The 12,606-nt window shown below is 28.4% G+C and overlaps 1 protein-coding gene across 1 annotated transcript in view; it reads left to right on the top strand.

Moving 5' to 3' along the window:
- LOC111625408 overlaps positions 1-12,606 on the top strand; it is a 47,192-nt gene that overhangs the window by 16,800 nt on the left and 17,786 nt on the right. Inside the window, exons 5-7 of the mRNA XM_023368542.1 lie at positions 990-1,058; positions 1,286-1,409; positions 1,665-1,766. Coding sequence (XP_023224310.1) covers positions 990-1,058; positions 1,286-1,409; positions 1,665-1,766 — 295 coding nt within the window. The remainder of the gene's footprint in view (positions 1-989; positions 1,059-1,285; positions 1,410-1,664; positions 1,767-12,606) is intronic.

Raw genomic sequence — 12,606 nt, 5'->3', positions numbered from 1 at the left:
AACTTTAAATTATATTTTAATATAATGTAAAAATAGAAAAAGGAAATGAATTTTAAAATATAAAATTTTAGATTTTTTTTACTTTTTTTATTATTATTATAAAACTTACAAATCTTGAACTTCGTTTACTAGATTTATCGATTGATAAAAGATAAATTTAAGTTTATTTCAATTATAAATATATTTATTTCTTTATTTTTATTACATATAATCGAATATTAAGCTTAGATAAGTTAATTTATCTCATATTTATGTTAAATTCTACTTAGAATTTGTTTTGCTTTTCACTATAATGCCCTTAAAGTGAAGTTGTTTGTGTAATTAAAATTATTATGTAAACACTTCCCAAGGAATTTCCTACTTAGTTTCATACTTTCTGATTCGCCCTATCTGCTTAATACTTTACTAAATCCTTCTCTCTTCTATCTTTTCTTCATTCTCTTCAGTATAGACCTGTGAGTAAGTTACTTCCTAATGATAAATCATTGAAAAATTTCAGATTTTCTTGAAAATCCTCACAATTTTTATGTGATATAGGTTCTAAATTGCATTTTAACTATGAATTATATTAAAATATTCCCGAAATTCTTATATTAAATTCAAATTTTGAAATTGATGCATCATTACTCTAACATATAGCCTATTGAATTTAGCAACGTAGCCTATTCACTGATCAATTCACTTTTCCAAATTATAATATGAAAAAAATTTATTTAAAACTTAATGTTTTTTATAGAGAAATATATAATCTTTTAAATAAAACCGTTGAAAATAATTTTATACATTAATCATTCCTTGAAAGCATGACATTACTCGTTAGTAACTGCTTAAAAATGAGATTTATTTTCATTTTAAATGCACGTTTAAAGCAATATTCTATAAAATTTCATATTCTAGATATAAAATAATAAATATCTGATTAAATTATAATAAAAAAGAAGTGAATTTTATGCTCTAGAAATCATAAATTTTGAATTTTTCAATTCCAGGCACTTCTAAGAGTATGTGACATTATCCTAGCAAGAAATATTACATTCACTTACGAAAGAGAGAAAAATGTAAGAACTTTTAAATAAATAATTCAATAAAAAAATTGAATTAGGTCATGCATAAATTATCTCCCTTATGTGAATTTAAATGTAACACACTTGAACTGTTCAATAAGACAAGTATTTATTAGCTTCATACCTCATTTAATTCGTATCTATCGATTTTTACATTTGTCAAAATTATATTATATATATATTTTTTCTTTTCTTTCTTTCTTTTTAAACCTATTTTTCAGGCTTTACTTAGAAGAAAAGCTGTAGAAATTTTGTTAGATTTAACATTTCTTGCTGATAAAATACTTAGAGCTTTGTCACGTGTGAAGAAAAAAGACGTGGAGTTCTTCCAGGCTAATAATATAGGTAAGAATCTTCGAATGGTAGACCAAAAGTCAGTTAACCACTGTGAAGACTAAATTTCTTCCTTATTTAAGTAGCCAACTAATCATAAACTTTGTAAGAATTACTGAAAATGAGCTGTTTGACACGCAAACGAAACGTGGTTAAGTGACTTTTTAGCCACATGTATTTAAAAACTTATGTGAAATTTTGAGTGAAATTTTATGAAATTTATTGATATTTTACTTAAATAATGTTCTATTTTAATTTATTTTGTAGAGATGTATATTTTTACTAAAGAATTAAGTAAAAATATCAATTGGATTGCTGAAAATGACAGTTTAGATATGGATATATTCAACACGTCTTTCAAGTTAAAATGTAAGTTGGATATAAAAAAACTTTTTTAAAAATAATATTTATGAAGTTATAAACATTTATTGTTTTATCAAAAACTAATGATTTAATATTAATTTAAGTAATAAGTTTTTCTCTATTTTTAATGTTAGAATGCTACCATTTACAGTATAACATAGTGTAAGTAACAGAATGACATCAAAAATATGTCATTCCTTTAATTTTTTAATAAAAAAAAAAGTATAAAAATTACGTCAAAATGTATTAATAAGTAAACTATTGTTTTGATTTATTTGTAAACACAGTAATACAGCAAACACCAATATAGTGAAGAATTTTGTTGGTTCTTGTACTTTATGTAATCAACTCGATATAGTGAATGCTTTATCTCAGTTTATTATATCGAGAGTTTACTGTATCTGGTTTAAAATATAAAATTATTGAAGCACGTACGTGTTTATGGCCATTACTCGACGGTTTGTGAAGTTCAGAGATTACAAGTGTGTTCTAAGATCAAGACTTTTCCTGTAAATATAATGAAATAAATAAATAAAATTAGAAATCAAAGGGAGTTATTTATTGGACATTGTCACAATGCCGAGCTGCAATTTTAATCAACTTTTCATTTAAAAATCACGCGACTTCCGGTATAGACAGGAAGTCATGCAAAATACACATTTTCGTTCTATAAGGGAAGTTTGTTTATAGTTAATCGGAGCCTCCGATCTCCACGCTTTTATACCAGGTCTTGATTTTCATCTATCTTCGTCCGTTCTCGAGAATTACGAAGGACAGACAGGCAACAGTGAGCATATGGCTAAAGTTCCCAATAATTGAAGTTCCCACATGGATATGTGATATAAAATGGCGAAATGTTCAAAGTCACGTTGCCTATTTACTTATTTAGTGTTTTATGGTCGATTCACCCGAGATACAAAATTAAGACCGCAATAACCATCAGTTACAAGCTCAACCAATCTTTTGAGTCAAGTTGTCAAATGTCAAGTTGTCCGAATTTCATCTTATTGAGGTCATTCTTGCAGTTTTCTTTTGAGAAAGTGCGATGATGACGTCAATTTGACGTAAAGGCGTACACTACTCAGACAAAACGAACGCGTATAAGGTCAAAAGTGATAATTGGTGGAATCAGCCTTTGTCTTAGTTCTATCGTTTGTACGCATTAATCTTTAATGTGCAACGGTTTGTGTACGTGTATTGTATAACCAGTGTGATGTTTCTCTTGTGTACGTTGTAAACTTTGTTGTCTTAATTGATTTCCTGTCATCACAGAATTATGTAAATCGTAATGCAAATTTGATTTCTTCCCTCCATGTGCCTTTGTTAAACCACTTAAATTACAAAAAAAATTACTTTTTATATTCTTTTAGATACATATTAGATATACATTAGTCACCTTGTTTGGTCGCAGATTGCAGATACTGTATTTTTAAACTAAAACAGAAAATTGCGATTAACATTGCCTTACACACACACAAAAAGCAATTTAACATTTCCTGGAATGTCAAAACAGATAATTAAAAATAAATTCTCAAATTTTTTAGTCTAAAATGTTTTCGTTATAATAAAGAAAACGTGCAAATGTTTTAAAATTTTATTTTTTTAATACTAAAAATAAAAATAATTAATTATTAATGAATTCTTTCTTCAATTCTGAAAGAAATATGTTAAATATTTTTCCAAAATTACTAATTTTTTTTCTTGAATAAAAGATTTTTTGACCTTTACCTTTACAATAATAAATTTAAAAATTTAAAGCTCTAAATTATATCTTCAACCCCCGATATAACGAATGATTGTAAGGGCTCGCCAATGATGCTGGTCTGGGGGCCCCGCTGTAAGATGGCCATGAAGAACAACGGGTCATAGTTTTCTACAACGTCGCTGTGTTTGTTAGGTCTAATGATGCAATACAGTCAGTAGAAGTGTTCTTTATGAGTCAGGGAATTAAACAATAGTCCCAGATGTCATCTACAGATTATGAGAACAACAAACTCAACCAATCTTCTCTGTTGTTTGTCAAAGTCAAAAGAAACGATTGGTGAAATTAATCGTTTAAGCTGATTGGTCAACTTAATTTCGTCACTAGTATGCAATAGTCAAGTCTGGTATTATCAAATACTGCATTTCTGTTAGATTGTTGCCTTGAAACAAACGATTTGATTCGTTGTTTCTGAAATCCGTTATATAGGGGTCCGTAAAATTGAGCAGTAAAAAATAATTTTAATATGTATTTTGTAATATATATACTGATATTAAAAAGAATTCGATGATTTATTATCATTTTTATGCTTATCTTATGAGAGATAATAAGTTATTTTATTAATTCACTTTTAATATATGAGAAGCCATAATGTATCAATAAAATGATGGCATAATAGAGGGCTGTCTTTTCTAGACAAAATCGAATTAATTACTAAATTAAAGTGATAAAATTTGCACTTTTTGAATTTACAGTGTTCAGTATAACATATTCAGTTTCACGAATATGTTATGTAGTCTAAAACCATAAAAAGACCTGAAAAACATAAAAACAAAACACAGTCAACTAACTTTTGGGCAAATTTATATTACTTTTAGATTTTTTTCTCGGGTTTTATTGGTTTGCAATTTTTAAATTATATACATATAGGCTACATTCTCACTGGTCCGTCTAACCGTCTGTCCGTCCTAAATCTCGAAAACGGAGTTAGATATATGAAAATCGAGAATCGAGACCAGATACGAAAAGTTTATCCCCGATTAACTATGTACGAAATTCTGGTCTGAACCGAAAGCCACATGATTTTTTAAATTAAAAGATGATTAAAAATTGTAGCTCGGCATTATGACGATATCACAGTAAATAATTGTTACTATTTACACTCCATCTGTGTCATAAATTGTTTATAAAACGAATAAACGAGATGATTAAATTAGAATTCTAGAAGTAAATCTTACAGAATTCAATTAAGAGATTTATTTGAGCCAAGATAAATTTGATAACTGTTTAAATAAATAAAATAAGATTTAATTCAGAAACAGTTTAACAATAATTTTTAATTGAAAAAAATCCTTTAACTTACGTAGTTTTAACATTGAAAAAAAATGCATCTATCGTTTAATTCTCATTTATTTAATTTTTTTGCTATACTTAAAATACTTAAAGAAAATAGTTTAAAGGCATTCTTTATATCAAGATTTATTTATTTTTTCTAGAAGATCTTAAAAGAACATTAATCATTATCTTAAAAGACCATTAAATCATTTGATTCCAAAGTTTGAACACAATTGCTCCACTATTTGCTGAACTATAACAGCTGTTTCTTGTAACAGATTTCAAATCAATTCTAAAGAAGGTTATTTTTTATATATTTTTTTTAACTTCCTGAGTGCTTAACACTCCAAAATATCTTTCCACTTAAGCTATCACAACAGTGTTCAAGCCTATAAAATTAAATACAACATTGTGTAAAATTTTAATTTAGATCAATGGAAATATATTGCTTACATAAACATTTATGCAGTTTTTATTTGTGAATTTAACAAATTTTATCGAATATTAATTATTAATTATTTAATTAGGATAAGAGAAATGAGTTTACAATTGATAATTTTACAATGAAACAATTTTAGTGGAGAAAAAATCGTTACAGAACTTGAAATCTAGTGAAAAATATTAAATATATGCGCCTNAAAATTAAATACAACATTGTGTAAAATTTTAATTTAGATCAATGGAAATATATTGCTTACATAAACATTTATGCAGTTTTTATTTGTGAATTTAACAAATTTTATCGAATATTAATTATTAATTATTTAATTAGGATAAGAGAAATGACTTTACAATTGATAATTTTACAATGAAACAATTTTAGTGGAGAAAAAATCGTTACAGAACTTGAAATCTAGTGAAAAATATTAAATATATGCGCCTCATCCTCGATATAACGGTTTACTATATGTAGTGAAAGGTGTGGCCCGTTAATGACATGTATTTGTTTAATATAAGCGGTTGTAATTTAGTAGAAAAGTACAGATAAATGTCTAAATTAAATATTTAAAATAATAAATAAACAACAATTAATTTCGTTAAAAAATACTGTTATTTCCTTTAAAAAGTACAGAAAAGTTGCTCGAATTCAATCTGCACAATTATTTAATTTGGTCCTGTTCGGTGTAAATAAATCGGATATATCAGGAGTTAGACTGTATGTATTATTTTAATTATAATAATTTTCCGTCTTTTCTTTCGTTTAGTTAAAGAAAACACAAAGTTAAATAAACACATCTATAGGCTATCACTTTTTCAATATTCTATAAGTACAAAGCAATAGGTAAAGATGTAGAGATAATATACTACAAAATAAAGTTAACAATTCAAACCTATTTTATAGAAACCAAACCCGTTTGAAAAATTTAATATGTTCAAGCTTATTCTAGAGAAACCAAACAATAGTTTCAGAAATTTAATAAGTTCAAGTCTATTTTAGTAAAATAAAACCATAGTTTTAGAAAATATATTACTTATTAATTTCAATATTTTTACAAAAAATTTCCAGTTTTCTTTGAAAGAATTCTAGAAAATATTTTTGCATTTACAAGCTCCTGTTTACAATTATATACTGTTTAACACGCACGTTTCACTATATCCGAGTTTAAACTTGTGCTAATTAATGTTTCAATAACGACATTCTTAATCGAAGAGTTTAATTAAGAAAAGATTCCCATATAAATCACAGCTTTCCACAGGATTTTTTTGTTTTTATTGTTGATTCATCTCGAAGTACTGTATAACCTTGCATTCAGTGTTGTCCTTTGGGATAGAAATGGATACAAGCGTGTATAAATAGACTGAATGCAACATCATCTTGTGAAAATATATTTTTATCCCATTTATTTGATAAATGTAACATAGTTTGCGTGTGAAATAGAAAATAAAATCATGAAAAATCTTAATTAATTCTACAGAAATCAGCAAAATATGATGAAAATTAAAGTTAATATTTATATATTGTTCTTTGATATTTTTAATCAGTCGTCATTAAAGCAAACTTCATATTATTTTCGTTCTGATAATGATTTTTTGGTCTATTTTGCATCTAAAGTTATTCTGTCTTATTTATGTGCTAATATAACGTGTTAATTCCCATAGAAATTATGGGAAGTTTTAAGTACTGTACAGTACATGGTAATAAATTAAGAATTAAAATTGTTTTTCGCTATTTAAATAAATAAATTATTATAAATCTGTATAATAAAACACAAAATTTGTATGTATGAATGCATGTGTTCAGACAAAATGTACTGTTACTTCTGATGGAATCATAAATAGCATCCTTGAAATGAGTCACGCACGCATATCATCAAGAACAGTTTCTTGATGATGTATGTCGTATATTATAAACGTAATGTAGTTTAGAAATTGCTATAATATTGAGTTTTTGTATTAAAGAGGGTGTATTCGATATTTTCCGTAAGAAAATTGTATTCACTTAACCCCTAGATAACCCTTGAAAAGTTAACAGATAATGAAAACTTAAGCATTTTCATCGTTAAAATATGTATGCATGAATGAATTAATAAATTTTTTATAATATTATATACACAGAGTAGTAGTCCGAAAGTCAGTTAACCGACTTTTCTGCAAACAGTTCAGCAATTTTTACAAGAAAGTTATTTATGAAAACGTATCGAAGCAAGGAGAGAAGAAGAAAAGGAGAGGGGGAAGAAAAAAGATATTTGCAAAGTTTGCAAGCAATAACAAGTCTTTACAATGTTTAACTGACTTTTGGGCCACCCTGTAAAAATATACTTTATTTTATATATTATTAATTATTTAATCGTCTCGTAAATGATAATACACTTTAATTATATTTTATCCATTAATTAAATACGTTTCTAAATATAATTAAAATTGTAATTTATTAAATTTAGTATAACATCATTCGAAAATGTAAAGGAGATGAGAAAATTTCGATTTTTCATTCGATCATTGCTCCATAAAATGAATGGTGTGCGTCATCAATCACTTTTCATTTTCTTCTTTGAATTTCTTGTCATATTCATTATCTTCGATTTCACCACTCCATTAATTTTGTTTTTAACGAATTAATATGTCTGTAACTTATTGAATTACATTAAATTTTTCTCATGGATTGATACATTCATCAAATGATAATTGCTGAGTAATTAAATTATATATATACAATGCTGGATTAAAAATTCCTCAGAGTGTTTTTAATCAATTTTAATTTAGAAAAAGACTTTCCTCCACCAGAATTTGAGACCATTAGACAATGTATCCGTATATTATACAAACTGCACTTTGATCCTTTTTCCAAGAAGAGTAAAAAATAAACACTCGAACACGAAATTTCCTCGAGGCTGAATGATTTTCATACAGTTGAGCATTATCTTACGGGCAATGAAGGCAATTGTCTGTGGCCCCCATTAACAGGGGCTCCCAGACAATTGCCAAACTAATATATACGTTTGGCATTTAACATTAATCATTGAGCCATTATACGTTACTAATCTTTTATAAACTCATTACTGCAGTAAGAATGTTAAATTTAAATTTGAGCTTGAGGTGTAAAGCGGGCAAAGGGAAAGAGGAAAATATTGGAAGATTCTCCAAAAATTTCACTGAAGAAAAATGTTTAAAGTCAACGCTGTATGCGAGGCTTCCTAATTCAAATTTGCCTAGGTACTGTACATGAAGCTCTAATACGCCACTATTTTCACATATTTCTTTATAAAGCAAGACTTGTCGTATAATTTCCTTAGGCACTTGAAAAATTCCTGTCTTCTCGACTGTCAGATTGCAATTCATGATTAAATCAGCAATCTTTTCAATGAAAGAAGGAAATAACCCGTTTCTTTTTGCCTGAACAATTTTCTCTAGAACAATAGACTGATTGATGACGTGTCTTCTAGTGATCAGCGTACAAACATAAAAACATTTTAAAATTAGTTTAGGATATATGTAAGTGTTGTAATTTCAATATTTGGAATACTTGTACCAAATTGTTTTATTTTAAGTAATAATAAGGTTGCTTAAATTTAGTATCTAGAACTACTGAAAAACCCTACTGGAACTGTTCATATCCCAGTTCCAGTAGGGTTTTTCAGTAGTCCCCATCGTAGTTGAGCCAGAAATTTTTAGACCCTAACCTAAAAATATTTCATTAATAAATCAAAAATAGTCAAAAATTCCAGAAATTAATTGTATTTTAGAAGTTAGATATTAAAATATAAGTAATTTCTGGTATTTTAGAAGTTATGGAGTGAAGCAGCGACGGATTGCACGCGCTATCAACGGCTCAATGATTAATGTTGAATGCCAAACGTATAAAATTATGACCACTGATAAATTCGTTATGCATTATTATCCATGATAATGCACCATCCATTATGCCCCGTTATGCATTTTTTTTTCTCGGGAAATTCCTTATATTATTCTGTGGTGGAATCTCAAGGTTCCTCGAAACCAGTTTGAAAAACATTAATTTAAGCACTGGTTTGGCTAATAATGAATACTTATTTTCTACAAAACTCTTATTTGTTTTTGTTTATTACAATTAAAATACCATTTAAAAATAGTTTAAAAGCAGCAACTTTTTCCTACTCTTTCCGCCCTGTGGACACCAGAAGGGCCTTTTTGCCATAACCATTGTGGGTTCGACTAGGCTCACAATAGGGATGGCCTTAGATGTCTAGAGAGATTCTCGCCCGGATTTAATCCTGGGTCTTCAGACCCGATCATCCAGCATCAAATACTTTCATTTAACGAACGTGTTTATATTTTTCGTTGTATTCTCATATATTTTAAAAACAAGTAAAACGGCAAAACCGTATTTGGGACATGACTATGTCTCGGAGACTCACTACTAAGCAGAATCACTTTGACGCTCAAGGCGGGTCTCGTTCTCATTTTCTAATCTTCTTTGGTATCGCTGCTTTTGGGCGCGATAGTTCAAACTTCGCCGGCCACGACCACGAGGTCGTCCACGATGCATTTTCGAGAAATTAACCTATTCAATTTCGAAATTTCTCTCCGTTGCGTGTCGGCCCGGGTTGAATTTTTGTCTATGAGTAACGAAAATTTCCCGTTTTTGAAAAAAAAAATAATCGTGGCTATTGTATCGTCCGAAATTATTTTTTTATTTTGCACAAACAATATACAGTATAACACGATTATAACGTCATCGGATGTAACGCCAACCCTAATATAACGTCAAATTTTTATCGGTCCCACGATTTTACTATAGTAGATAATAGCGAGGTTGAGGCCGAAGTTTAAAACGCGAAAACGTGTACGTCAGACGTTCAGCGCCACTTTCCTGTAAGCCTAGAAGTTTGACAATGATGTTTGGAATGTCGAGTATGATTCCACTGACTATCCAAACACCATTGCCAAACTTCTAGGCTTACAGGAAAGTGGCGCTGAACGTCCGACGTACATGTTTTCGCGTTTTAAACTCTGGCCTCAACCTCGCTGATGTTAAAATACCTACTTGTAACGATATAATACCCTGTTTTAATGTCATATTTGAAGCACTCCCAAATTTCCAAATTTTATTTAACAAAGAAAATTCTACGTGTTCAGTCCTAGGGTCAGAGTCCACTTCCTAGAACGACTGTGGGTGGTACTCTCACTACCTAACTTCGATTTGGTTGTTTGTAGAGAGAGTCGCCATTTTGTATTTTATTTTTGACTCGGTTCTCGATCCCCTGAGTACCTACAAGTCTGGATTTTTTTATGCGCGCATGATTTGGGCACCTAATACTCTGTGCCAAATTACAACTCCTGACATGTTCTGTGACAAATTACAACTCCTGGCACTTTCATACCTCTAAGCTGGTAACACAGCAGGCAGTACGATTTTATAAACAAGATGTCTTGTCAAGAAATGTTTAAGTTATTTTTTAAATGAATGAATATCCTTTAATTAATACTAAAATAGCATAGACTCCAGCTGACCAGCGAGTATCAGAACAATTTTCCAATCTTTCGTTTACAATTTGAAGCAAAAAAGTGTAGTATAAGTGTATATATGTATATATATTGAAGAAAAAGGTTTATAAATTTTGTACAAATTGAGAAAAATAAATTTATATCTATGGGGAATTCCATGCAAAATTTCCAAAGGATTGGTCTCTCGAATTCTAGCGTAAAGATTACTATATTTTTCAGCTTTCATAAGATTGTCCCTATAATTTAAGAATAGAATATTATGCTATTTAAAACTTTGTTACTTCATCACATAAAACTTCAGCTCTTCTTTTACAATTTATTCGAAAAAATCATCTTTCTTTTCATCATTTCTACAACTTCTTCCCAAAAGCGATGATGTTAGGTAGGATATATTTCTTCTACCATTTTTTCTCAAATTTAACAATATGTTCCTTTAAGAACGGATCAAATTTACTTATTAAATCTAGAATTTCAAAAAAGTTACTATTCTGTGTTGAATCTCCTCCTCTTTTATCCTTTAAAGTTTAAACACTCCACTTTCTTCTCTTCCTCTTCCTGTTTAGAGGAATTAATTTCTCTGAGCAATAAATCTCTTTTTTGTTAAGAATTTATTATTGGCACTGTACTTTATAATATTTTACGCCAATAATTTTTACCATTAGAAAATATTTACACTGTAATTTGTAATTTGTTTTAGAAAATTTTTACAGTTTTAGAAAATATTTACACTGTAAATATTTTCTAAAACTTTATCACATGCCTCAATAAAAAATATTCAATGATCATACGACAAAAATTCCCAATATTAAAAAAATTAATATTGATGGTTCGGTTGCTTATATTCGGATATTTTCTTTTCTTTTTGTGATCTTTACTATCAGATTATATTTTATTAGAAAGAGTTAAGCCGTTATTAAATTCCAATTTTCTCTCATCGTAGATATCTTTATTCAAATCAGTTAATATACTTGAGATGAATATAATCAATTAAGAAAGTTAATAACAAGTTGAAGGACTAGAAATGAATGAATGAATAGCACATTGATTGCTAATGAATGCGATATTTATCTATTTCATTGCTAGTAATTTCTCCTCCAAATTCGAACATTAAACATGGAGTAGAATTTGTGTCAAGAATTTTCAATGTCTACAAAGAATCATTGTAGCAGTTTCTGGAAACTTGTTTAGCTTAAGCCAAACATCTCGAAATATACAGCTTATAATAATCACTAGTTTCCATTAACAGAGAAAACTTATAGAAAGCTTTAACACGAGTAAATCTTATATTTTATACTTTACATTTTCCAAATAATTCAGGATATATCTACAAAATTCTGTTATTGAGAGACATTAGAGGCACATTGCAACAAACAAGAAATGTGCTATTTTTACGGAAATTATAAAAAATTCATCACTCTTTGACAAATTTTGGAAAAATAAACTGATAATTAAGAAAAAATGAGAAAAAATGCTTTAATTTCCATCAGTAAAAGCTTAAAAAAGTAATAATTTGCCCTTCGTTTTAAGAATTTCCTTCACTTCCATTTCCATTCTCTTAAGAAATTCTCCCCATTTTATATTCTTCTTACCTTATAGGAATTTGTAAACATTTTAAAATACACCACTTATTTAAACAAAATTTAAATAAATTCAACGAAACAAAATAATAATTAATTAAATTTAAGAGTAACAAAAAGTACGAATAGAAATCAAGATGATTACATGGAGCATTGCCTCTAATCTTAATCCAGTTTTTCAATTATCTGTAAGTGATTCTGTATCAGATTTTGGTTAGATGAGATCAAAGCGAACTCCAAATTGTTAAATTAGTGAAGTTGATCGATTGATTGCCGACAATTTCCTGTTTATTTTATCGATAACAAT

The sequence above is a fragment of the Centruroides sculpturatus genome, unplaced genomic scaffold (genome assembly GCF_000671375.1).
Source record: "Centruroides sculpturatus isolate CEXI.00-Female unplaced genomic scaffold, Cexi_2.0 scaffold253, whole genome shotgun sequence".
Classification (NCBI taxonomy): Eukaryota; Metazoa; Arthropoda; class Arachnida; order Scorpiones; family Buthidae; genus Centruroides; species Centruroides sculpturatus.
This window is presented reverse-complemented; position numbering and strand designations above follow the sequence as displayed.